At 35.3% G+C, this 24,052-nt stretch overlaps 1 protein-coding gene across 3 annotated transcripts in view; it reads right to left on the reverse strand.

Annotated features, from left to right (window-relative positions):
* The window catches only part of DPYD (dihydropyrimidine dehydrogenase), a 355,040-nt gene that overhangs the window by 291,563 nt on the left and 39,425 nt on the right, over positions 1-24,052 (reverse strand). For all 3 annotated transcript variants that reach the window (XM_084526956.1, XM_084526955.1, XM_084526958.1), the window contains one exon: positions 6,724-6,806. In XM_084526956.1, coding sequence (XP_084383082.1) covers positions 6,724-6,728 — 5 coding nt within the window. In that variant the 5' untranslated portion in view covers positions 6,729-6,806. The remainder of the gene's footprint in view (positions 1-6,723; positions 6,807-24,052) is intronic.

A 24,052-nucleotide genomic window follows, 5' to 3' on the forward strand; every position in this document is an offset into this window, starting at 1 on the left:
ACCCTAGAATGGCTATATACATACGAACAAGCAATGTGGCTCAGTAGTGCCTAAAGTGTTCCAGGGCTTAACTGGCTGCCAACCAACTTTTTCAACAGCAACTTCAATAAAAGAGGTTCTCCTGTAAAGCCTCTTTAGAATCACAAATGGAAATTGTTTCTCCAAAAGTCTGTAGACAAATAGCTAAATGTGCAGTACTGCACAACTTCTTACACAACTAATTTATTGAAAAAAATCCAACACATTAGGATCTTACTATTTAAATTTAATGTTCAACCAGAATCTACTTGTTTTACTGAAAATCTTTTCCTGCTCTCCCAAATAGCCTCAAGTAAGTAAACAGGATTTAAGTTCAGAAGTCTACAGAGGAAGGGCAGATTAACTTTGATGAAAGTTAAGTATCTTGGGGCAGAGTTGGACCCAGTTTAATCTCTGAAACACTCTCATCCCAATATACAAAACATTTCTAGGAAAATGGAGATTTACTCTTATCTCCAGAACTGCAACACCTGGTACAGCGTAAGTCAAGATTCCTGAGAAGTAGCAAAAAGAAAAATGTAAGCAGAGCTACTAATACTCAGTATACTCAGTAAAACTGAAGTGTTCTAAACACACTATAATCAGAAAAGATAATTATGATCTGTCCATAATGAACGTAACAATGCAAAGACACAAACCACATAATAATGCAGTTTTGAACAAAGACTATTGTATCCTCAGTCCAAGCTCTGCTTTCTATCTTGAACTCCAAGGAGAATAGCATCAGAGATGCCCATGGCAATACAAAGCCCAGTGACTTCAAAAGGACATGATGGAAAGGAGGGAAGACAGATAACGTTTTTAGAGGATTTTGAGAACTTCAATAAATGTTTCAAAAAAAAACAAGAGCAAATATTTAAAGCAGTATTGGTAAAGGCAAACTGGTTTCTGTCTCCACACAAAACTGATGTTACTGTAGTAGTTTCTTGAGCACATGTGGAATGTGATACGCCATGTAGGTTGGCTACAGTGGAGATTAAATTCATGAATTACAGACAAAACAGCATGAGCTTCAACAGCTTGAATAAAAACACCGTGATACTTTGACAAAGCTGTAACATGCCCAGCTAGTGTGTCCCAGACTTTTTTTTATGATCTAAAATAGTATAAGCACCTTCCAATTAAATCATTCACAGCCCCTGAACATAAAAAATAAATAAATTAATTAAAATATCAATAACCTACAGAAAGCTGTACAAGGCCATCAGCAAGCTTCCTCAATTTATCTCCACACTTTTTTTTTTTTTTTCCAAGATGAACCTATTCCTTTTCCAGTGTACAAGCTGATGAAACTAAAGGTATTCATAAGCCTAGTAGTAGCAATTCAGGGCATTTGCCTGATTGTTAATGGTAGCAAAAATAAAATAAAATAAATAAAACAAATCCAAGAAATATTTTAAAATCTTCCATTTAAAAAGTAACAAAGGGGGAACCCATAGAGGGAACTCAAGATTCTCTAATGCAATTTTCTGCTCTAACAGTTTGCAGATGAGTAGCTGTTAGTCACTGAAAGGTACGACACTGCACCCACTGCATGGCATCTTTGGAGTCTTTGTGGTAAGCCATCTGCCACAGTGGTTTTCAAAATCTCTTTCAGTACCAACATCAGACAACATCTCCTGCAGTTTGCTAAAAAGCAAATTTTTGACTGTTATCCAATTTTTTCCTTAAATTATAAAACTAAATGGCTCAAAAGCAAAACAGGCTCCTGTCCACTGAAGTGTGAGGAAAGTGTTAGCTCTTTTTTTGTTGTGTTTTTTTTTTTTTTTTTTTCCTCCTCTCCCCCACCAAAAAAAATATTTTTCAAGAATTGTACAGATAAACACAGTACTGATATGTTTACTGTGCACAGTACGGACTTGAAGCCCTAACAAGCAGGTTATTAGACATTTTGTAGTTTGCACTGCATAATTTTGCCCACAGTTTTTAAAATCTCTTACTATAATTCTGTAAACCCACAAACACTTGTGAAGTCATGGAACTTCTTACAGTATAATTTCCTTGGGTTTTGCCCAGCCATCGAAACTGTTTGTCAAATACATCTGAGTCTAGATCATATTAAAAGCAGCTTGATTATTACTAACCCCAACTTACACAGTTGTCGAGACAACAGAGTGAATATCATTAACAGAAACTGCTTCTGTCAAACTGGAAATCATAGCTGAAGTCTCACTCCCCTGTTCACATTATCCAAAACAGTATGCAAATTTGCAAATGCAAAAAAAAATTCCAAATGAAGTTTGATGCCTTTCTAGACTGGTCCAAACAGACTAGTAAACTTTCTCTCTCTCCTTTCCTACTTGGAAATATGAAATATGTTTAAATCTTTCTTTATTAACATAAAGTCTATAGAAAAAATATTCAGCTTTAATTTTCACTTGCAAAGCTTTCATGCAACTCAGCCAATGTTCAGAAAACAGACTGTAGATGTATTTACCTACAAGTAAGACCTATTCATGTATAAAACATCTCACCAGTCTTACTAGCTGATTGCTCACATCCATAAGCCACCACATCACTAAGTAAATAACCGCATTGCCAGATGCACAGGATTCACTCTGGCTTCATTTGTCTGACACCAACCAAGTTCATGAAAACTATGATAGACATATGCCTAAAGCATATCATTAGTAGAGTGCTCACAAGCAATGGACCATAATTTCAGATGCAATACTGTATGTGCATAGTTCAGTTCCCTGTCACTAAGGTGTAACCCCTCAGAATGTCTGCAGATGTTGGAACATTGTGAGGAACAGTTGATACTCCAAAGGGTTGTGCTGCTGTTCAGAGAGGCATCAACAGGCTTGGAGAAATAAGCCAAAAGAAATCTCAAAAAGTTCAAAGAAAATTAGATAAATTAAGTCCTGCACCTGTGGAGGAACAACCCCAGGCACCAGCACAGGCAGAGGCCAACCATCTGGCAAGCAGCTTTGAAGAAAAGGCCCTGGGGGTCTTGGAGGACAAGCTGACCACCAGCCAGCCACGTGTCCTTACAGCAAAGGCCAGCAGTGCCCTGGGCTGCATCAGGCCAAGCATTGCCAGCAGGCCGAGGGAGGTGATCCCTCCCCACGGCCCAGCACTGGTGGGACACCCAGAGCGCTGTGCCCAGAGCCGGGCTCCCCACAGCAGGGACGTGGCCTTACCAGAGTGAGTCCTGCAAAGGGCACTGAGGTGATGGAGGAACTGGGGCGTCTGCCCCATGAGGGCAGGCTGAGAGCATTGGGGGCATTTAGCCTCGAGCAGGGGAGGCTTGGGAGGATCTTATCAGTATGTTTGTACATACTGCAAACAAATGGATTCAGTGGAGAGAAAAAAAAAAGAAAAAAAAAAACTCCCTTCCTGCCAGCTGATATGTGTTGCTTTCTGAAATTTGTCCTTCACCTTGTTAAACCTAGTTTAAATCTTAATTTACATCTTCTTTTCCTCTAAATATATACTAAATGATTGGGTTTGGATTTCCTCCACATTTCTGCTAAAACGTACTTTGTAGCAACTGGAGGCAGGGTTTGCTTGTTTGTTCTAAAAGTTCTCAGGACTGCTTTACTGTACGTTCCCAGAGGCACAGTTACAGCAACAGTCTGGGTTAGCCTCCTATGACACCAGGGTCAGCATACAGTTACCTATGCCACATATCTCCATGTAGCAACCAAACCAATCTAAAAGCTCCTTTGATTTGCTAGAATGAAGCTTCACTGAGGATCAGGATCCAGTTTTTTTTTTTTTACAAGGATTAATATATGAAGTACAAATTGAGCCCTGCTTAATAAAAGCTTAATGCTCTTACTTATATAACCTGATATTATAAGTGTATATATATAATATGCTATTTTTCTGCCAACTACATAAAACACCTAATTATATTATAGTATATACTTTCAAGGCATGTAAAGCAATACACTGTCCATTCATAAACCTCTGTTCAAAAAAATAATTTTTATTGTTCACTCAAACTTTACAGTTATATTAAAATATAATAAACATTTGAGAGTACATCATCAAAACAAGAATAACATGAAATGAATTGAATGCTTTATGATTTTACATGCAAACTACTATAAACCAAATTCTTATGATAACACTATCTTAGCTTATCTCATTATCTCATTCAAGGTCTATAATAATACGTAAAGTAGAACTAGAGAAAGTTCATATGCTTTATAATCATTTCAAAACCTTCCAGAAAGTTTATTTTGCACATACGCACAGAGACACCACATACACTCTTTATATATATAAACAAGAAACATGATTTTCCAGTAATCCTTAATTTGTATATCATTTGGTTTCTGAAGAGCTGGAAAAGAACAAGACCCTTCTTGGTTATTAGTGTTTATGTGGAGCACAGTGATATTCATAGACTTCAGATGTACTGAAACCCATATTAAATTGACCATTTTTCTCAAAGAGAAAGTTAAAACGGAAGGTCTAGTTCCAAACAGGAGCACTGGGGAAAAATGTTCATTGTGTCTCTCATCTGGCAGACCAGTAGTACTACTCTGGGAAATCAGTGAGGATTTGGGCAGACTGCCCACTCAACTTAAGGCTCATCTGAGATCCACATACATCCGCTTAGCTATCCAACTAGGATTTTTTGTTGTTGCTTTCATGCCCATATGATTTTAGTGCCTCTGTGCAATGTGCAAACCACTCCACATGCTTCCACAACAAAAAGGAAGAAGGTATCTCAATACCAATGCCAGAAAACCTACGTTCTCCCACATTTGGTCCAACGTCCACTATGGTGACGGGAAAACAGAGTGAACTTTCATCTGTCAAAGACATATTGCTAGAATTAAATATGTTGCAGATTATCTTGGGATCCAAACAGAAAAATGAAGCTATCGAGGATATGTGGTGACTGTGCAGCAGCTGAAAGGAACTGTACAGCCTAAAATAAATGCCTTTTTATGTCTGAAAACAACAACAACAACATGCAACTACACACATACACCCCTCTAATCTCTTGCACCTTTAATGTGTTACTCAAGTATTCTGTAAAAACACGGTACAGTGTTTATGTAGTAAGTCAGGTATTTTCTTTACCTCCATAAAAACATCTAAGAAAAAAACAGAACTATATAATTATATATATATATATAACTATATAACATTGCCTGCGATTAAGAGAATTCCAGCACTGCACAGTATCTGTCACACTTAATAACTATTTCTCAGAATGGTTTGTATGCTACCAGAAATGGCCAAGATGCAAATTTTTGAGTTTGGAGAGTGCTTTTTATTGTATGCAATGCATAGAATCATAAGAATCTTGTATACAGTCCTTGTAACAGATACATGACCTTTGAAATGCCAAAGATCTGTTTGCTAGTGAATGTTTATCACCAAATAGCTGTCAGCTTCCAAGTTTTTAAAAGATTAACTGTGCTGAGTCATGTAGCACAAAACGCCGCAAACCATCCATGGAATGTTGTTACAGGAGACCAGCAACTTGAAACCCAGCTTGCTGAAAATACTAAAAGTAGTTTCACACACCAAATGTTCCCTAAATCTTTATTTGAAATAATTTTCTGAATATTTCAGAAAGGAAGGAATATAATTCGGAGGTAATAAGTAAGGCTTTAAAAGAGGCAGGTTGCATTTCAAATTTGCAATTGCAAAACGTCTTTACAAACAGTTATTCATAGCAGTGTTCATGAGACACGAGCATCATGAACATAAAGTCAGAGTCACGCAAATAAAGTCATTCACACACATCCATAAATGTAAAGGAATTATGAACACAATCATAGCAAATGAGTGTAATTAGTTTTTCAAACTCTTCTCAATATTTTTGCTGTTTTTATTTTTTACTGTGCAAATGCAAATTTAAGAAGTTACTTTGACATTAGGCAAGAGAAATGAAGTGATGTGTGCATCATTACACCTTGCTGTCTGTCTTTCAAAACCTTTCAAAGTATAGGTTACTCTGATTTTCTGATACAAAGATAATCCTAAAATTACCATTCTTTCTGAATTTATTTAGCAAGTTATTTTAGAAAACCTGTCTCTAATTCCACCTCCTTTTATCACACCGATCATTCCCTTTTTTCAGGCACTATAGCTGGTGAGTTTCTTTGTAGTCCTGTTCCCAGATATTCTACAGCGCAAGTAATGGTGTTAGGAAAAGATTCGTGTACTGACTACTTTTAACCCCCATCCAATAAGCATTACATGAAGTGATAAGAGGATATTAAGCAAAATATACATCTCCACAATATATTAAATACACGATACATTTTAAAATTCCATTAAGGAAACCAAAATCATGTAAATATGGTGATAAAATCAGAGTACACAGGCCACTACATACATAAAAATCAAATCCAATTTAGAAGCAAACACAGGTTTGTTCAAACAGCATTATACAATTTCTTTAACACTTACAGAATTTAGATGAACAATATTTTCATTCACTCACAGTTTAGTATAAATATAAAGCAAGGCACCCCTTAAGCATTTTAAATAACAAATTAAACATTTACGTTTTTTACTGTGCAGTCAGGCTTAACATTTATGCAGCTTCAAAACCAAAGTACAGCCTCAAGGGAAGCCTCTCCACTGACAAATTAATACCTTAGAGAATAGAGCTGAATGGTGGCAATGAACTCATTTGTTCCCCCAATAATGAAGAATGACTCTTTCTTTACCACATCTGTGACTGTTGCTATGGTGACCCAGACTTACCTCATTGCTTCTCGAAGTGCTCCTCGCTCACTAAGAGTCGTGTGCTTGATGTCATCAAAATTATTTTCTAGTTTCTCACAGTTCTGCAACAAATGGAAGAATCCATGTAAGGCTTTTAAACAGTTTATTGTGCATGTATTGACATTATTCAGCATCATGCAAACAAAACTGATATATATTATGTAATCTCACAAATTATGCATTCTGTTTTAATTACACGGGAGTCATTAAAAAGACATTGAGAACTCAGAAACAAAGTAAATATGAATCTTATTATATGGTTGTCATGGAAATCATCTTATAAATGTTCCATAATGAAATGTACAGAATTTACACTTTTTTCCTTCCTTCCTTCATTTTTTTTTTTTTAAGGAAAATAAAATTTTCCATTATCAATATGCAAGGCAACAAAGCTACTACACACACACAAGAATTAAAACCTAAATGTGTATTTACAATAATAAAAGTTATAAATTCTATTCCAATGAAACAGGCAGTGTTGTTATAACAAACCTAGCTTTATTAGCTCTACAGTTTTTAAAACAGAAACTGAAAAAATTAATTGCTTATGGATATCTCAAGGATTTGATATATTTTCCAGGTTAGAGCTCGCCAGTATTTCTAAAAGTAATATGAAGCCAACGATTTTGCAACAATAAATGAAACAAAACTTCCCTATGTTCTGTTACTTATTATTAAATGTGTGACTAGTTCCATTACTCCAGAGTGCCAATGCTTTTCTCCTACTCCCATATAGGCAGTAAAATTGATTCAGCAGATGCTGGGTAATACAGAAATTTATATCTGTGTAAAGTGAGTGTGAAATACCAGCAAACAAGAGTTCTCTGAACACCTGCATCGTCTGTAGGATTTTATATTGTCTTGAGGCTTCTCCAGTGCACGAGTCTTTGAGGTACCCCTGTTCTTTGCAGCACCTTTCGCCAATACCAAAACTTACCTCTGGGAGGCATCATTTTGCCACATGGGTTGAAAAGAAACACAAGTTGCAAGCATAACGGTTACTATTGCTAACAACCATGAAGAAACCATTGTCAGTCTCTTTATGCAGTATCTTCAAACAGAATATATGAACTGTTATGTGGTCATACTGCTTTTTAGGTTTTAATATTTGAATCAATTTGCAAGTTGATATCTGAAAGAGATATAGTAAATGTTACCTATTATTTCTTTTGTATATTGATTCTTTATTTTTATAATTATATTCAGGTAGCAGCTCTTGTAAGAGCATTATGGGAGAGAAAATACATATTTCTAAATGGCCTAACAAGATACCTTAGTTTGTTCAATTAATGTTATTTTTAAATAAAATCATACATGCTTTAACATAAAGTTTTAATACTTTAACAATGCATTACATTTCTGAGCAGGAGAAACAAACAAACCCACATTTGGAACTCTGAAATTTTCTTTCCCTTATTAAAGTGATAAATGTCTTAAGTAGTAGTAAATCTTATCCCATGACTAATCTAATATTTGTCTTTGTTTTTTATTCCAATCAAATACCCTTTGTATGGCAAAATCCTACTCAAAAACTCAAAAGGATTACACAAAAAAGAAAGGGAGTTCTACAATTAAATACTCCATTATTCAGATCAGCATGCATTGACTTTCAGCTCCAAGCACGTACACAAAAGAAATCCAAACTGACAATAAAGAATTCCAGATTTATATGTATTAAACTGAAAGCATCTGTGCAAGAAAACAATCAAAACTCACATCCTCCTGGAAAACAGACCAAAGGAAACACCATTTGGAATAAAGCTCCAAGCACTGTAAGAGGAAAGCCCATTTATTAACAGTCCCGTGCCACCAGCATCTCAGCACAGGTTCAGGAATATCTGACCACCACGCAGTTCATTTCTCTTGATGTTTTAGTATATATTATGTAGAGAATGACAGAGGATCGAAAGCTCACACGATTTTATCAAACAGAAATAAATCCTCTCTAAACCAACAACAGAAAATAATTGTTGGTCTCTAAGTGGAAATTCCTAAAATGAGTAAGTCACCAAATTCTGTTCAGCTGGTATTTATTCTTTGTCTATGTACTGTGTTGTCAGTTGAAGGGTAACAAAGGTGGCTCATTTCTAAAGAAAATGCTGTGATCATGTTGTCTTACACAAAAATTCCCTCTCAATAACAAACCGAATGTGGAAAAAAACAATGAATAGATAATCCAGGACAAACAATAGAACACGCTTTAAAGACTCAAATAATAGGTGTTATAATAATTCAATTGGCAAGAAGATTAACTTACTTTTAGCACTTCTGCCAATTGTTTCTGGACAATATCACATCTATCTTTCTCAGCTACTTTAAGCCAAACAGCTCTCATCCAAGTACAGTAGCTGGAAAGCCTATAACTATTAGGCAAAAAATGACCAAAAACAGAGGCAGATACAAACACCTAAAGGAAGATAACCTCATAATACAATATCATCACTTACTGCATACATGTTGAACAGGAGAATAAGCAACTATTGATTATACCTACTCTTTTCCAGTTAGAGCTGCAGTAATCCAAAATTTACATTGGATCCAATCCTCTCAATGAAAAGAGAACAGAAGTCTGAAAGACCAAAATATAAGCATAGCTTATAGTCTATAGATAGTACTTCCTCACAGCTCTAAGTATCAGGTTGCGCACTACATCTCCAGACCCTCTAAAAGAATACCAGCCTATGAGAAAGGCTACCAATATGCATGAAACTGAGCATGAGAATACTCTGAAGAATACATCTACAAAGTGATGAAACTTTAGTACAACATCTAGGTTAATATGTATATACATCTTGCACAGGAAAGAATGTTTTGGTCCATAATACTTTGTAGATTTAAGTATAATGAGCAATTAAACTCCCAGGTGTTTTTTTGTTTGTTTGTTTGTTTTTAGCAGCAGTTCAAGCAGAAAAATCAAAACACAAGCAATGGCTTTGGAGGTTTACGGCCAAGTGATTTTCTGTGGATATAGATAGGGTCTAGAAACTTTAACTCTGTGGTTGAATAATTATATATTGCTCTATATGCTTTTGCTGTTGGCAGATCTATAGTGCTGTATGACACTAAACTAAATACCACCTTTGAGAAGTTTGGGATGAAAAATAAGTAGGCAGAGATATGATTAGGGACATGGTCATTATAAATCAAACTATCAATGCATATCAAAAAGCCACACAAAAATAAATCCTGTGTTTTCTTCTTAAAGAATAAATACTTTAAGGTTTTTAAATGAAGCAAAATATCAAGGGAACTGTTTGGATATATAAATGAATGGTTTATTTATCATATGAGATCTTAAATAAAACTATGTGATAACTAGTTAAAAAGGGCAATGTACCTTAGATATCCGTAAGTATCTGTGGCATTATACATAGCATACTGGTGAGGCATGCAATCAGAAATGAGAAGGATGAATTGATGAAGGATGAATATATGAAGATGAGGAAGAAGGAAAATTAATAAACAAAGCTTCTGTAACAAATATATATATATATATATATATATATATATATATATATATATATATGACTTGGTAGTCAGCAACTACCAAGTTCAAAAGACTTTTACTCTTTGACACTAGGTGTAGTAACACATTATCTCTAGTTCACACAACTAGAAAATATAGAGTCACTAGTTTTAAATAAAAACTGACTTTTATAAATAAATAATTTAAATTATTTATAAATATATATTTTTTTAAATAAAAACTTGACTTGGCCATTAGAAAAAAAATCTTGATTTGGTCTAGTGGGTCAAATGCAACACTCAAAAAGCAAAACTGGTCTATCAACTGGTATCACCACTGAGGATCTCCCTAAATCACAAAAGCATCGCTATCTGCTCTGCTAAGGGCTAAGATAGTTTTGAGAACAGCAAAACCCAAATTTGCCGATTCTGCAATACAGTACTGATAAAAGTAGTCCTATTTCCATCAAAATCAACTGTAAATCTTCCGTCCAGTCAAACTAGAGTGGGATCACATTAAGCCACATCCCGCTGTATCCTGAAATACTTCACTTAAGACTTTCAAAAGTGTTGGTATTACAGATAATGTCTTGCACACATTTCTAGATAGTTGAGAAATAAAATCGTTTGATCTGATAACAGTGTAAGACATATTCTAAGGCAGCTTGTGACACTGAAGTTCAGTAGATCTCTTATCCTAGTTGATATGCTGCCAAATCAGAAACCTTACCTAAAATATCCTCTTCCTCTCTCTCCCCCATGAAAAAAGTTTGTAGGTAAGTAGGATTGCTGAGTTCTTAAAATTCATTGCTTCCACAAGAATTTAGGAAATTTTCTTTAGAAGCTTATTTTTTTCCCAAACATTTATTAAAAAAATCTTTAAAAAACTTACATTTTTACTGCCAAATGACCTCTGTATAAAAATCACGAGGAACATATAGCATTTAAAAGCTAGAATCCCTCTCACTTGTTAAGTTTATGTCTACTATTGGTGCTAATGCTAAACTATAATTTTTATCCCATTTTTCTTTATTATCCATGAAATAAGTTCCTACAGAGTACAGTGTCTTAATTTTCTACTGTTTATGCAGCCAAATTTTAAAATGCGTATGCTAAATGTACCTAGATTTTGGAGTGCTGGTCCAAATTCTGAAGACATAGCTATCTCCATGTTTCAGTTTGCAATCTACCTCCTCAAAGGTAGCTATGAGGGATTTCCAAAAAACAAAAATTAATAAAAATCCCCTCACACACCACATGTCTGGACATATCAGCTTACTCTTCTGAAAATATTGTCCGTACTGCAGAACAGAAATCTTTTTTAAAAAGTTGTAATAAAAAATCTGACCTCTTTTAGATCGTAAAAAGGTCTATGTATAAAAAGTGCAGAGTGATTATTTCCATATTGACCTTATTGATAAATAAAGTGTAAACACCAATAAACACTTGCTATTCTGGAAATCTGATATATTTCATCAGTAGAAAACTTTAGAATAACTATCTTGTGTTTTATAAACCTAAAGCAACATTATAATAGTAATCTAAACTGTAATATATTGCTGCAAGGATAATTATTAAGGGAAAACACAGCTGACATTTTCTGATTTATGCACACAATCAGAGATGGAGTCCAAGGACTGTGACATAATTATCTTCATGCTAACAATTTTTGTAAATCTCTTGACAGAATTTTAGCTAATTTTAAAATGCCTTCTGAAGATTAGCACTTAAAACTGTTGGGGAAAATAGCACAATTTATTAGCAAGGGTATAATTGTAAACCTTCCAAATACTCATTGTGAATATCATTTAGACAGTAACTCCTGCTCTAGCAGCTGGTATATAAGACTCCTGTTTATGGAGTCTTGAAACAACAGATAGAGTATAATCTAATTAAACAGGATTACATGCAAAAGAAAAATTATTAAAAACAGACTAATCAACAATTGCTATGAATTTGTAATAGCACTTCTACTTCTTCTTTTGATGTGAACTTATGTAACACTGTGCTTTATTACAATAAAACCTAAATACTCTTAACAGACCTCTCTTGATCTGGAACAGACTGTCTTTCTACACTGAAACAACACAAAAAGCTAAATTGTTCCATTGATCTTCTCTTCCAGACTTAAGCACCCATCTGCTATAGGGTAAAATGACTTATGTATTGCATTTATTATAATGTCGGTGCTTAAATTAAAGTTATTCAGTAGTCAATAGCTGTATTTCATATAGGAAGCCCCCTTAAACTATCTTCATATTGAGCAACTAAACAAAACAGATGCCATTTGCCAAAGAGTTAACAGCATTTGTTTTATCTACAGAGCATTGCTGAAAAACTAAACAAGAAAGAAAAAGGATTGTTTGATCCTATCTGCAAGATATTACAATCTAAACAATATCCACCTAGTAAATTCCTCCTTTCCATTTGCTGTGACTCATTCTCAAGGGGTTCTCATTCTAAACAGAGGGAAAAGCAGCTTAAAACTGGTACCTGACCAGCTGTTCACAAAAGAAAAATATGTATTTTTAAAATGTGTGTATATTCTTAGTATCTGCAGAAACTATATTGAGCCCTCAGGTATTTACATAACATTTGACAGCATGTCATTCATAATACATGAACATTTGTTGTAACAATTTTTTCATTATGTGATAGTCACATTGGCCAGACAGGCTCTTTGCGAAATGCAGATATCAATACACCAAAAATAGCAGACTTCCAACAGAAAACCAGGTCTAAGTGTTAGTAATCAAACAAAAATCAATAGAGAAAAATATTAAGTAGAACCGTGGGTGGCTGTAATCAATGCCTCATTAGCATCAGCATGTTATTTCTTTTCAGTTCATTTAGAGGAAAATTATTTTTAAGGCACTAAAAATAGTGTGCATGCAAACTCACACACAAATAACGCTTTTCCCCCACAAACAAGAATATATTGGTAAGACAGGATTCATACTGAGAAACTCCACTGCACGAGGTGTTTTCTGAAACTCTGTATGCTTTTTGTTACTAATTACCACAAATATTGCCCATGTAACTGGTAATTCTGAAGTGGAAGCAGACAGTTTTGGAATTTGTATAGTTCTCTCAGTTTATAAAGTGATGCAGATAATCCTCAAAGACAGGTAATTATATAAAAGTTAATTACTTGTTAAACACACATAACACTTTAGTTTGCAATTTTACCGGGACTGTGAAAGTTCTTCCGATATGAGTTGGCATTCTGCTAACTTCCCTTTCATGCTGCTTCACGCACAAATTTTAAGTGGCAAATTTATAACAGCCTTCATGTTCACACAAGGGTATGGAATCTTGCTTGCATCCAACCTGCTGTTGTCAGAGCAGATGTAGACACCACGTGTTTTGGCAATGGGTAACACATGAGATAGCAGCGATACGGGGAAGATAAGAAAAGACATTCTGAAAGGACCAAGCATACCACACAAAGAATAACAGACCAAAGAACTCAGGAAAAGAATAAAAAGCTAACAATATGCAATAAAGAGGCACAGCTGGAAATAATAAAAGGAGAGAATGCAGGTGATACCACTAAACAGGACATTTTATAATAGTCCTCCCCTTATGACTCATCTTTACAAGGCAGAAAACTTTGAGAACAAGAAAGAAAACTCTTGCCTCTTCCACCTTTTTACTCATCTTCCTAGAACAAATATTAAATCTGATCAACAGAGGAATGGGAAGACTTAGCAATAAGCTTCCAGCAATAAGGTCCCTCTGCATCCAAAGGACTCTCTTAAGAGTGCTTCCCGGTGTGGTGCTGGGCTCTGTAGAAGAGAGCAATACACATCATCTCTTAGAATATGATAAGAAGTTCATCTAGACACTTTATCTTTTAATGAGGCTGCTATCCTGCCTTTTTTTTTACACTGCAAGGTCTGAGCACCATATGAGGGCCTTCACAGTTGTTGTTCAAGATACTATCTGGGACCCATTCTTGAACGTTGAATCCTCAAGCTCTCCAAGGCTCGCAGCATGAATTTACAATTTAATTCTTTCAGGGCATGCAGTCTAAGTAAAGAGACAGAGTCTCTTTATGCACAGTCTCACATAATTTCTAAATACCTTATTTTCAATTGACAGTGAAAATAGAACTGAAAAAAAGTTTATTAAGAAAACAAATATCCCAAATGCTATACTCCCTCCCAGTACTTTCCTGTACCTCAGCCTAGCTTTTCTCTTGGGATTCTTCACTCTGCTTAAGCAAATATTGTTCTCCTGACTCACTGAGATTAAATAAAATGAGAGTATGTAAGTAAAGACCAGAATCATATCGAGAATTAACATTTACAGAGCTCATAACATGGAAAAAAGAGAAGAATATTTAAAATGTGGGTAGAACTCTACTCCTAAGGAACAGATTGTGTTCTTGACCTTCAACAAAGAGCATAAAGATAAAACACGTACCCAGAAGCCCACGGTTTTGTGGTTTTGTTTTTTTCTTTTTTGAAACTGAATGACCAAGAACTTAAGGAATTAATCCAACATGTTTGAAAATACTGCTTAAAGGATCCCTCTTATTCTTCATCCATAGCTCCAGAATTATTGAATATAAAAGCTTTTCAAAAAAATAAGGTTGATGTTTTAAACAGCATCATGAAGTGATGGAGTCCAGCCCTATGCAAGGAAATAAAAGCAATGCACATGTTAGCAGGCTTGCTTCCTCAGCCCAAGATCCCTTTTCATCTCTTACAAAATGAGAACAACAGTATTTTGCAAAGGTTCCTCTATAAAACATTTAGAGTTTGTGTGCTCATCATGCACTACAGTTCCCTGTAGTTACCTCAGTACTCAACAAATTAACATGACAACTTTCAAAACCACTCATGCAGAGGCCTATCTGCCTAAGCTATTTGTCATGATTTGCATAAACCTCTTTACTAAATAAGCAAACTGAATAGGCAATGTCCTACCAAGGGCCACCTCTCCTAATCTTATAGATCTTATTGACAGCTACAGAAAAAAAAAAAAAAAAAAAAAAAAAAAAAGCTGTAACAATTAGATAAGATTTTTTTTTTTTCTTGTATTAAGATCCTTTCCTCTGATTTCGTGTAGTACCAAGAAAGTAGAGTATATACACTTCTATTCTGGATTACTGTAATATCTAGAAATCAACATCACAGCATTAAAAATTACTTTGATAGCAGTGAAACAAGTTTCCTCATGTGATGGTTGATGGTACTTACCACAGGCAAAGCCAAATATAAAATTGAGACTAGATTTCCCCAGAGAAATAAATGGAAATATTAAGTTTACTGAAGTACCATCTACCAGACTCGAAGGCATAAGAATTAGGAAAACAGCTGCAGCCAGCACAGCATAACCCTTGTAGCAAGACCCTGTTGTGGTTGCCTTACATGCTGGCATTTTATATCAGATTTTTCCATTACTATCCTTCCTCATGAGAAACTGAAGAACAATTTGATTTGTAGTAATCTGAAGCTTATTTGTATACTATGTGTTATAAACACCAACAAAAGGCCAACTCAGCTCTTGTGTTTTCAACTACACATTGACTCCAAACGAACTGTGGATGACAGCAGGATACATCATGAGAGGACATATGAGCTGACAATGCACGCATCTCTGAAAAAAAGATAGGTGACAATCTCTTCTATTTCCATTTGATTTGAGATTCAAAAGACAGAACTGACATACAGGAAAACAAGGGATTGAAATAAATTTTGTATTAAATACAATCTGAAATACTAAGTCAGAGGAAAAAATGATTTTTTTTTCCCTTCAAATTTACCTAAAAATAGTTAAAAGATTAATACATTTGTATGCATTCTTTACTGTCCTCATCACTGACTGGTATCTAAAATCTTACTGTAACACTACAGGCTCCACATAGAGTAAGACAACGGTCTCCGTAATTTATACGAAGTCAAAGGAAAGCAATAGAAGTATCACTACCACACTCATGAAGCTGAAAATTATGTACAAGAATGAAAAAAAGAACCAACAAATTGTTTTTCTGGGAACCAAAACTCTTTAACAGTCAACACAATTACATATTTTTAAATATGCATCAAACTAACTTAATTTTTAGTCAAAATGAAAGCTTACACTCACTGCTAAAACCATAGCAAGATAAGTCTGGGAAAAAGAAAAAAAAACACAGAACAGGACAGTATAAACACTGTTGCTGTAATATTTTTTATAACCCCTCAGGATTTGGGCAGAAAATCAGAGGTATAGGGCTATTACACTAGCTGCAGATCTTATAAAGTTATCACCATCTGTTCTGTCATCTATTTACAGATACAGAGCCATAATCAAAAACTAAGTAAAAATTTCTCAAATAAGCATAATTTTCTTCAAATAAGATACTGGGCATCTTTAATAAACTTGAGACTCTCCCAATTCAAACAAAAGGATAAGCTGTATCTTTTTCTTTTCTGTAGGAAGTGACATGAATGAGAACTCTCCCATACACAGAAGCACACAGTTTATACACAGCTACATGCATCAGCAGGGCATTGAGAAGTGCTTTTTATAGTCAACATTAGAAAGAGTATTAGGAGAATGCTTCTGTAATGCTGCTTATTCGCATATCACTAGAAAACATCCAGGATAAACGTATACAGGTCTCAGTTCCATTTACCATCTCAGAGCATCCAACACCTCAGTATTACACTGTGCTCTCTTCTAGTTCTGTGTTCCATTTACAGTCTTATTTGTAAGGTTTTTATCCCTTTAGAAGATTTCGTGTCACCACCTGAATAACTTTCATCTCCAAAAGCTTCTGGCCTGTGTTTAGACACCTCAGACTGCTGTATTCCCCTTCTTGTCAGTCTCTTAAAAATTGTCGTGTTCAAGATGAGGTGAGCAATACCAAGCATGCCATGAAGCACTAGAGAAGACCCTCCTCAACAATTCTCAAGGACACAAGGACATCTGATGACAAAATTCTGAAGAAGCCTGGAGCAAAGCTCCTCGGTACAAGCGCTCTTTGGAGGACTCTGGTTCAGGTCCCACAAATAACACTCCCCATGACAAAATAAAATGGAACAGCTGGGTGAAGTAGCACAGTTCTTGAGCTAATAAATTGGCTTTCTTAGCAGTGCTAGCTCTGTCATAGCATTTTCCTCACATGGCTATACTATTTTCAAGTCTAGAAGTGGGTCCAACTATTGCAAGTAAAGGGCTTTTAGTTCCCAGAACACCGCACAGAACAGATTTGCTGCTGCTTACGTGTTTAACTTGGAGAACGTGAACAACCCACGCTCTCCCTGCAACCAGAGCTTAACCTGGTACCCTCAGTGCAATCATTCACATTTTACAATAAAAAGCAGTAAACTAGTTTTGAAAGTACTATTTTCAAAGTTACACTAATCAGTATTATAAACAACACTGGAAGTCTTATTATAAAGTATTTTTCCTCTCCACAAAACACATTGGACTCAGTCCCCTGCTCCTGAGCATCACTGCTACTTTTGCATGTGTGCAAGTACAGCTGTAGGACAGAACAGGGTAGCTGCAAAGCAAATAGAAACAAAAAATCATTATCCTTTCAACACACAATCACTAATTTTTTTCCTTCTTGAAGCCATCTTCACCTCTAATTTTTAATTCTTATGCAGCAGTTTCCTCATTTCCCTTGTGTATGAACTGTTTGAGCTTTCAATTTTTAATTTTTCTTCAGTAGTACCCTTTCTTCCTTTTTTTTTTCTTCATTACTTGGATTTTTCCTCTCCTCTACTGTTCTGTTCCCCTTTATTTGTTTACTTTTTTCCCTGGTCCTCACTAATTATTTCATGTCTCAGTCTGTTTCATTATGTCATGGCTTTTCCTTTCCCATTTTTTAATAATGCATTCCTTTATTCTGCTCCTGCAGCTCTCTGATTTCTGTGTGCTTGCTTAACTATTACCCAAATGGCTCCAAGCAGGACACACTCAAACTGGTGAATAAATAAATTAAAAGAAAAATACTATCTGTGGTGGTGCACTGTTGCCTAGCAACACTCTGCACCTCTCCACAGCTTTTCTAGAGCCCTGGTGGCAAAGGAGCTTTTCGGACTTATTGCTACAAATATATACAAGATCGTTCTCCTATTGTTTGTCTGTTCAGTAGCAAATAAATGCAGAGAAAAATATAAATGAGAAATAAAAACTCCAGAGGAAGAACCAACAATAGCACTTGTGCTTCCACAGCACAGGAGCTGCAGCGGAGTGCAATGGGTGCTGCCTCCTGCCTTCTCATGCACTATGCAATATGCGAGCAGCTTACATGTTATTATTGACCAGTAATACTACTGCCATGCCAGTATTTGACAAACGCAATGTGAATCTTTCTTACACAAATAACATCTGTGACAAATTCACCTAACTCATGGACTGCTACTGGGAATGCTTCAGTTGTTAAGACTCTCTGACTTCCTACAGCCTTGCAAAGTTGCTGCTGAAAGCTAAGAAAAGACAGTAAGTAGCCTCCAGATTGTATAGGATGGGAAAAGCGGTCCAAGCATTATAAAACCTGAAAATACAGTGGAATTATTAAAGAAGTTAAGTTTGTTCCTAGAGCTTATATGAAGAATTGTAAAAGACATTCGACATTCAACTTCAAATGTGATAGAAGCTAAAGCTAACTTTTTTTTTTTTTTTTTTTTTTTTTTAAGTTTATGGCATTCAGTCTTCAAAAGGTAGAATCAAATGCTCATTAAGTCCATACTTTAAAAAATATTGATGATTCACCAACAGCTATACCAAGTTTCAAAAGGATAGATACATGTATGAAGTCATCTTCCCTGACACTCCTGTTTATTCCACAGTATGGAAGACTCCTTCCAACAGCCAATGGCAACTTAGAAAGAAAAGAGTCTTTCCAATTTTGGGATGGAAATAATCTTTTTCCCGGGAACAAAAATTTTAAGGGTATTAGGACTCCTGGAAGGGGAGTCTAGAAATAAGCAGTGTTAAAGCAGAAGATAAATGAATAACTTAGCTGAGCCACCTGTGATGAAGCCCTACAGAATGGAGAAAATGTTCATTTTACATATATGTTTATGAAATGCATCAAAACTGGTGTTATTACTTGGGAATTTCTGATATGTCCCAATCAGCCTTAAAGCAGTTTGATATCTGCACAGCAGAGTATTGGTAGCATCAGAACACACACTTTCACAAGACATTTAACAGCATCAGTCTGCATCACTCAGCTACAAATTCTTAAATAGTAAGGAGAAACCACAAGTGATTCACATAGGTAAGGCTAGGAAAAACTAATATTCAGGTAACAATCCCTGTTTATTAATCATATTCCTAAAGTAGTGTTTGTGGGAATTAAAGGCTGAAGTAAGTGTACATACAGCTGGTTGGAGAACACAAGAAATCTTGGTGATGTAGGCCACCATAAAGCAAACATGGGCACTGTAAAGTCAAGCGCTTAAATTGAAACATGCCTTTAAAAGAATATTCTTTCAAAACTTGATTTGGCCCCTTTGCACATATGCATTAAAACACTGGTATGACCATATGCTATTTTACACAGAATTTCTGTCCAACTCAGAACAGAGAGTGTTCACCTACTCAACAGCCTTGCAACTTTTGTACTTAGTGTGTAGCCTTTTTGTGCTCAGTGTGTAGCCTTATTTACTGCACACTATTCAAAACCATACTTGAAGGCAGAACTATTTTTTCCATGAACATTTCAATGGCACTCATCACTTTGGTATCTGAAGTGATTTAAAAGCAATTTATTCTCCTGTATACCACAGATATCCCCTTTTAACAGATAGCAATCAGCAGAGAAAGACTATCCAATAACTGTGAGCATGCTATGTCAGACACCTATGGTCCAAAATGTGAAAACATGTAAGTGACTGGAAGTGACAACTTGAACGATCAGATTTGGTCTCTTGCTTTCACATTCAGTTATGTCATGTAATCTTTTGTATATGAAGTGAGGTTTTTTGTCCCCACTACTGCTACTGAAAGACCCTGGCACAATGTTTCACTGCTCTGATCATTAGCAACCTATTCTCTTCAAGGCTTCATTTATTGACAGCTAAACAATATCTTTGCATCATTATGCTAATGTTGCCATCAAATTATTAAAAATTTCATAGTTTTCTGAGAACAACAGTATACATTTTTATTCTGCTAGACTATCCACACTCTTCTAATTCTCCTCTAATCTCATCTCAAAAAACAGGACTTTCAATCCCTTGATAACTTTAACAGTTGATAGAAACTGAGAATGAAAATGCACTTTCTCTGCCTATCTCTACCAGAAGCAGTGGATCTGATTACCCTGACACTGTACTTGACTTTTTCATGTTCTTATCCAGTTGATGGAACAACCACCCTATAATCAGCTGGTATTTCTAAATCACCTTCCCTCTTAATTTCAACCGTTAAGCTTCTAGTCATTCTTATCCTCAAGCTCTTGGCTGTACAGGCTCCTAAATGCACTATTAAATTTATTCGTATCTTTTTATTGTTATTATTCTAAACTTCAGTGTCTTATAGTTCTTTTTCTATGATGTTCTAGTTCCTTTTGTATTGACAATGTCTGTCAACTTTCAGGTAACACGCTCCTAATATTTATGCCAAGCTCATTAATGAAAATACTAAATGGTATGAAGCTGAAGACTCATCCTTCAACAATCTCTGCTAAAACCCAGAAGCAACTTTTTCAGCACTACTCACTATAATTCCCTTAAGCCAGTTCCTTACCTATGTTACTATGCTAATCCAAGCAGACAATACTTCATTATTAACTGGCAAAAAATAAAAAATAAAAAAATCATGTCAGTGTGTCATGATCTATCCCTAACAATAAAGCCCAACATCTCTCGTTCCGTCTTATATTTGCTTTAATGAATTTAATAAATCTTTGCTTTAAAACTTGTTTTTGAAGGTTTGCTCATTCCTGATACAAGATAAATTTGGGTTACACTTGCCCATCAGTTCTCCATCTTTTAAAATATAGAACTTTGTTGGCTATTCTTTAATCCAGTGCTATAACATACAGCTTGATTTATTTAACAGTCTTACTCTTAGGCCTGTAATTTCACCTTTTTTTTTTTTTCTCTGTGATCCTTTTATAGACATTTTTCTGTCCCCTTGACTTCAGTGATGAAACTTGCCAAGTTTTTCTCTGTCCTGTCCAGGGTACTTTCCATTTCTGAACTTGTTTGCCCACTAGCCACCTCTCCCATTATATTGAAAATGGGACAAAAATTTACAAAGATTTTAGACAACACCTACAATGTATAGTGCTATCTTCACTGTTTTTCCTCTTTCTTTTAATTAACATAGCTTTAGAACCTTTTACGGTTTGTTTTATACTGCTGAATAACCTACTATTTGTTTTAATTTCCTTGGCCAGGTGTGACTCGACTTCTGAAAGTTCTCACTTTTTCCTCTGTATTTCCTGCTTTGCTCATTTTTCTCCCCTACTTATTCTCATGTTCTTAATAAACCTTTTGAAGCTGTTTTCCAATTTAGTTTGAAACTCTTCTTTACAAGTTAGGATGCAGATTCTAAATAACTTTCACATATTTGAATTAATAACAACCTTCTCATAATTCATGTCTTTGAGCAGCTTAGTTCAGTTCAAAGATCTGAAGTTATCTTCTCTGTCTTATAAAATACAATAAAAAAAATAAAAAGGTTTATTCTTCTACAGGATTTACATTCAATTAACTCAGAAAACTTGACTAACATTTTGCTCTGTGATTATCTACTCTATAACTCCTCCCCTCTTTATGGCTAAAGTCTTTCAGCTTGATACCTGAATTAGTAAAAGTTGAGGCTATTTTAAATCAGAAGAGCTAAAGTCAAATTTTAGGGCTATTATTAACAAAGTTTGTCAGTTATCACATCAAAGAATACCTGCACCTTACCGTTATTAGGATTTATGTTATTCTAGGCTGTATATAGAAAGTCAGTGTCTTACAATGACTTACCTCTCTGATAGCATTAAGCTTAGAAAGTTGTGAAGGTAACAGAATGAGGACAATGAACTTCAGAAAATATGATTTCAATGGACAGCTTGGTATGTCTCCTGAAAGATATACTGATTGGTAAAGGAAAGCAAGGGAGAGGGCAGACCCCAACAGAGATTAAATTAAACACACAAAGGAAAACTATCTGTGAGTAAAGCAAAGAAAAAAGCGCTCAGGCCTTTATGATGTTACTATTTCTCCCCATGGTCTGGATATCAAAATTGTAAAAGCGGAGAAACTATGACGTATACACAAGTAAAAATATATACATTTTAAAGTATAAATGAACATCAAAGGCACTGTAGGTATAAGATCAGAAAGCTAATGCACTAAGCAAATCTCAATTAATGAAGGAAAAGAAAAAAATAACAAGGAAAAGGTTCTATAAAGATGAAAAGGAGGAAAATAAAGAGAAGAGCAGGTTAAACAAGAAAGGAAAGCAAACAAGTGGTGCAGAGTAAACTGAATTATTCACAGCCTTGTCTGTTCTCTTTATGACGATGGCATGATATAGCCGTAATGACTACTAGAAGTGTTATTTTTAGCAAAAACATGAGATGTTCACATATCACTGAGTCATCAACGAAATATGTGAAGCAATCCACAGACCACTATCAATTACATGGACAGACTCTGAAGACTAGAGGTTCCAAGGGACCAGAAGAGACCAACATAATGCTTCCCTTTACAAAAGGGGGGAGCAAATAGCAATTATATCCCCGGTGGAAAAATGGAACGCATTTATCAAAAATGATAACTTATCCCTAGTCCTCTTTAATTATGTGCAAAAGGGTCCTTCTTATCTTGTGGCTCTCACTGAGTGCAAGGCCACCTCCAATAAAAAAAAAAAAAAAAAACAAAGCTAGATCTTTCTTGACAGATATTTGTATAACCCAATTATAAAGGTATATTAGAGACTCGTCACTCTTCTAGCTGTCACAGAGTAGAATGAAAAGATCTTTGCCTCACACACTGAACAATTCCACAATGTGCAATTCCTTCTGCAAAAGCATTGGATTGACATGTATCCAATTTATGGCCTACATTCTGACCCCTTGTTTTCCTGTTCCCAGCATTAAAAAGGAATAGAAAGTTTTACTCAGTTATTGTTGCAGATACTTGCTGATAAAACTGGACAGGTCGGAGATGGAAGAAGTGACTGCAAAAAACATGAATGCATAGACCTGTGAAGATGGATGGAACTGCTGCAACAGGAATACATCCAGAAAGGCTAAAAGCAAATATGTTTCCACATGGCACTACCACAGCTCCAGAGATTGGAGCAACCACCACTTTCTACTACACGAATATGAAGTTCACACACACTATATGCAAGGCTCTTTCTGAGGAGTCTTATCTATAAACCCAAAGAAAACCAAACCTGAAGACTTTGGAACAGAGGAAGGTCAGACGTGGTTTTGCACAACAATCCAGGAAAGCCACAAGGTAAGAAGGAGCCTTTTGCAGGTGACTATAAAAGCACTTAAGTTGCCATCAGATAATATATAGAGTTTGATACAACTTGAAAATTTGTATAAAGGCATTAACTCTTAGCAGTCAAATTAGAAGCTATTGAGATATTCTAATAGAAAACCCTTATGACAAACTAAAATAAAACAGAAAATTAAAGGATTATTGTACACGTTTCTTAAAGCAAGGACAAGTGTTATCATATACAAACATGTAAACCACTTTATTCTAGTGAAATGGTTACGAATGCCAGCATATGGTATCGATACGAGAAAATGCAGAGTAATTAGTTAATCTAAAAAATGCATGAGCTGGAATTTGACTGCTAAATGATTAAAGTGGTACATTTTAAAACGTGTATTAATATTTAATTATTGACACTATGAGAAAAGAGAAAA

The sequence above is a fragment of the Aythya ferina genome (genome assembly GCF_964211825.1).
Source record: "Aythya ferina genome assembly, chromosome: 8".
NCBI classification, from domain to species: domain Eukaryota; kingdom Metazoa; phylum Chordata; class Aves; order Anseriformes; family Anatidae; genus Aythya; species Aythya ferina.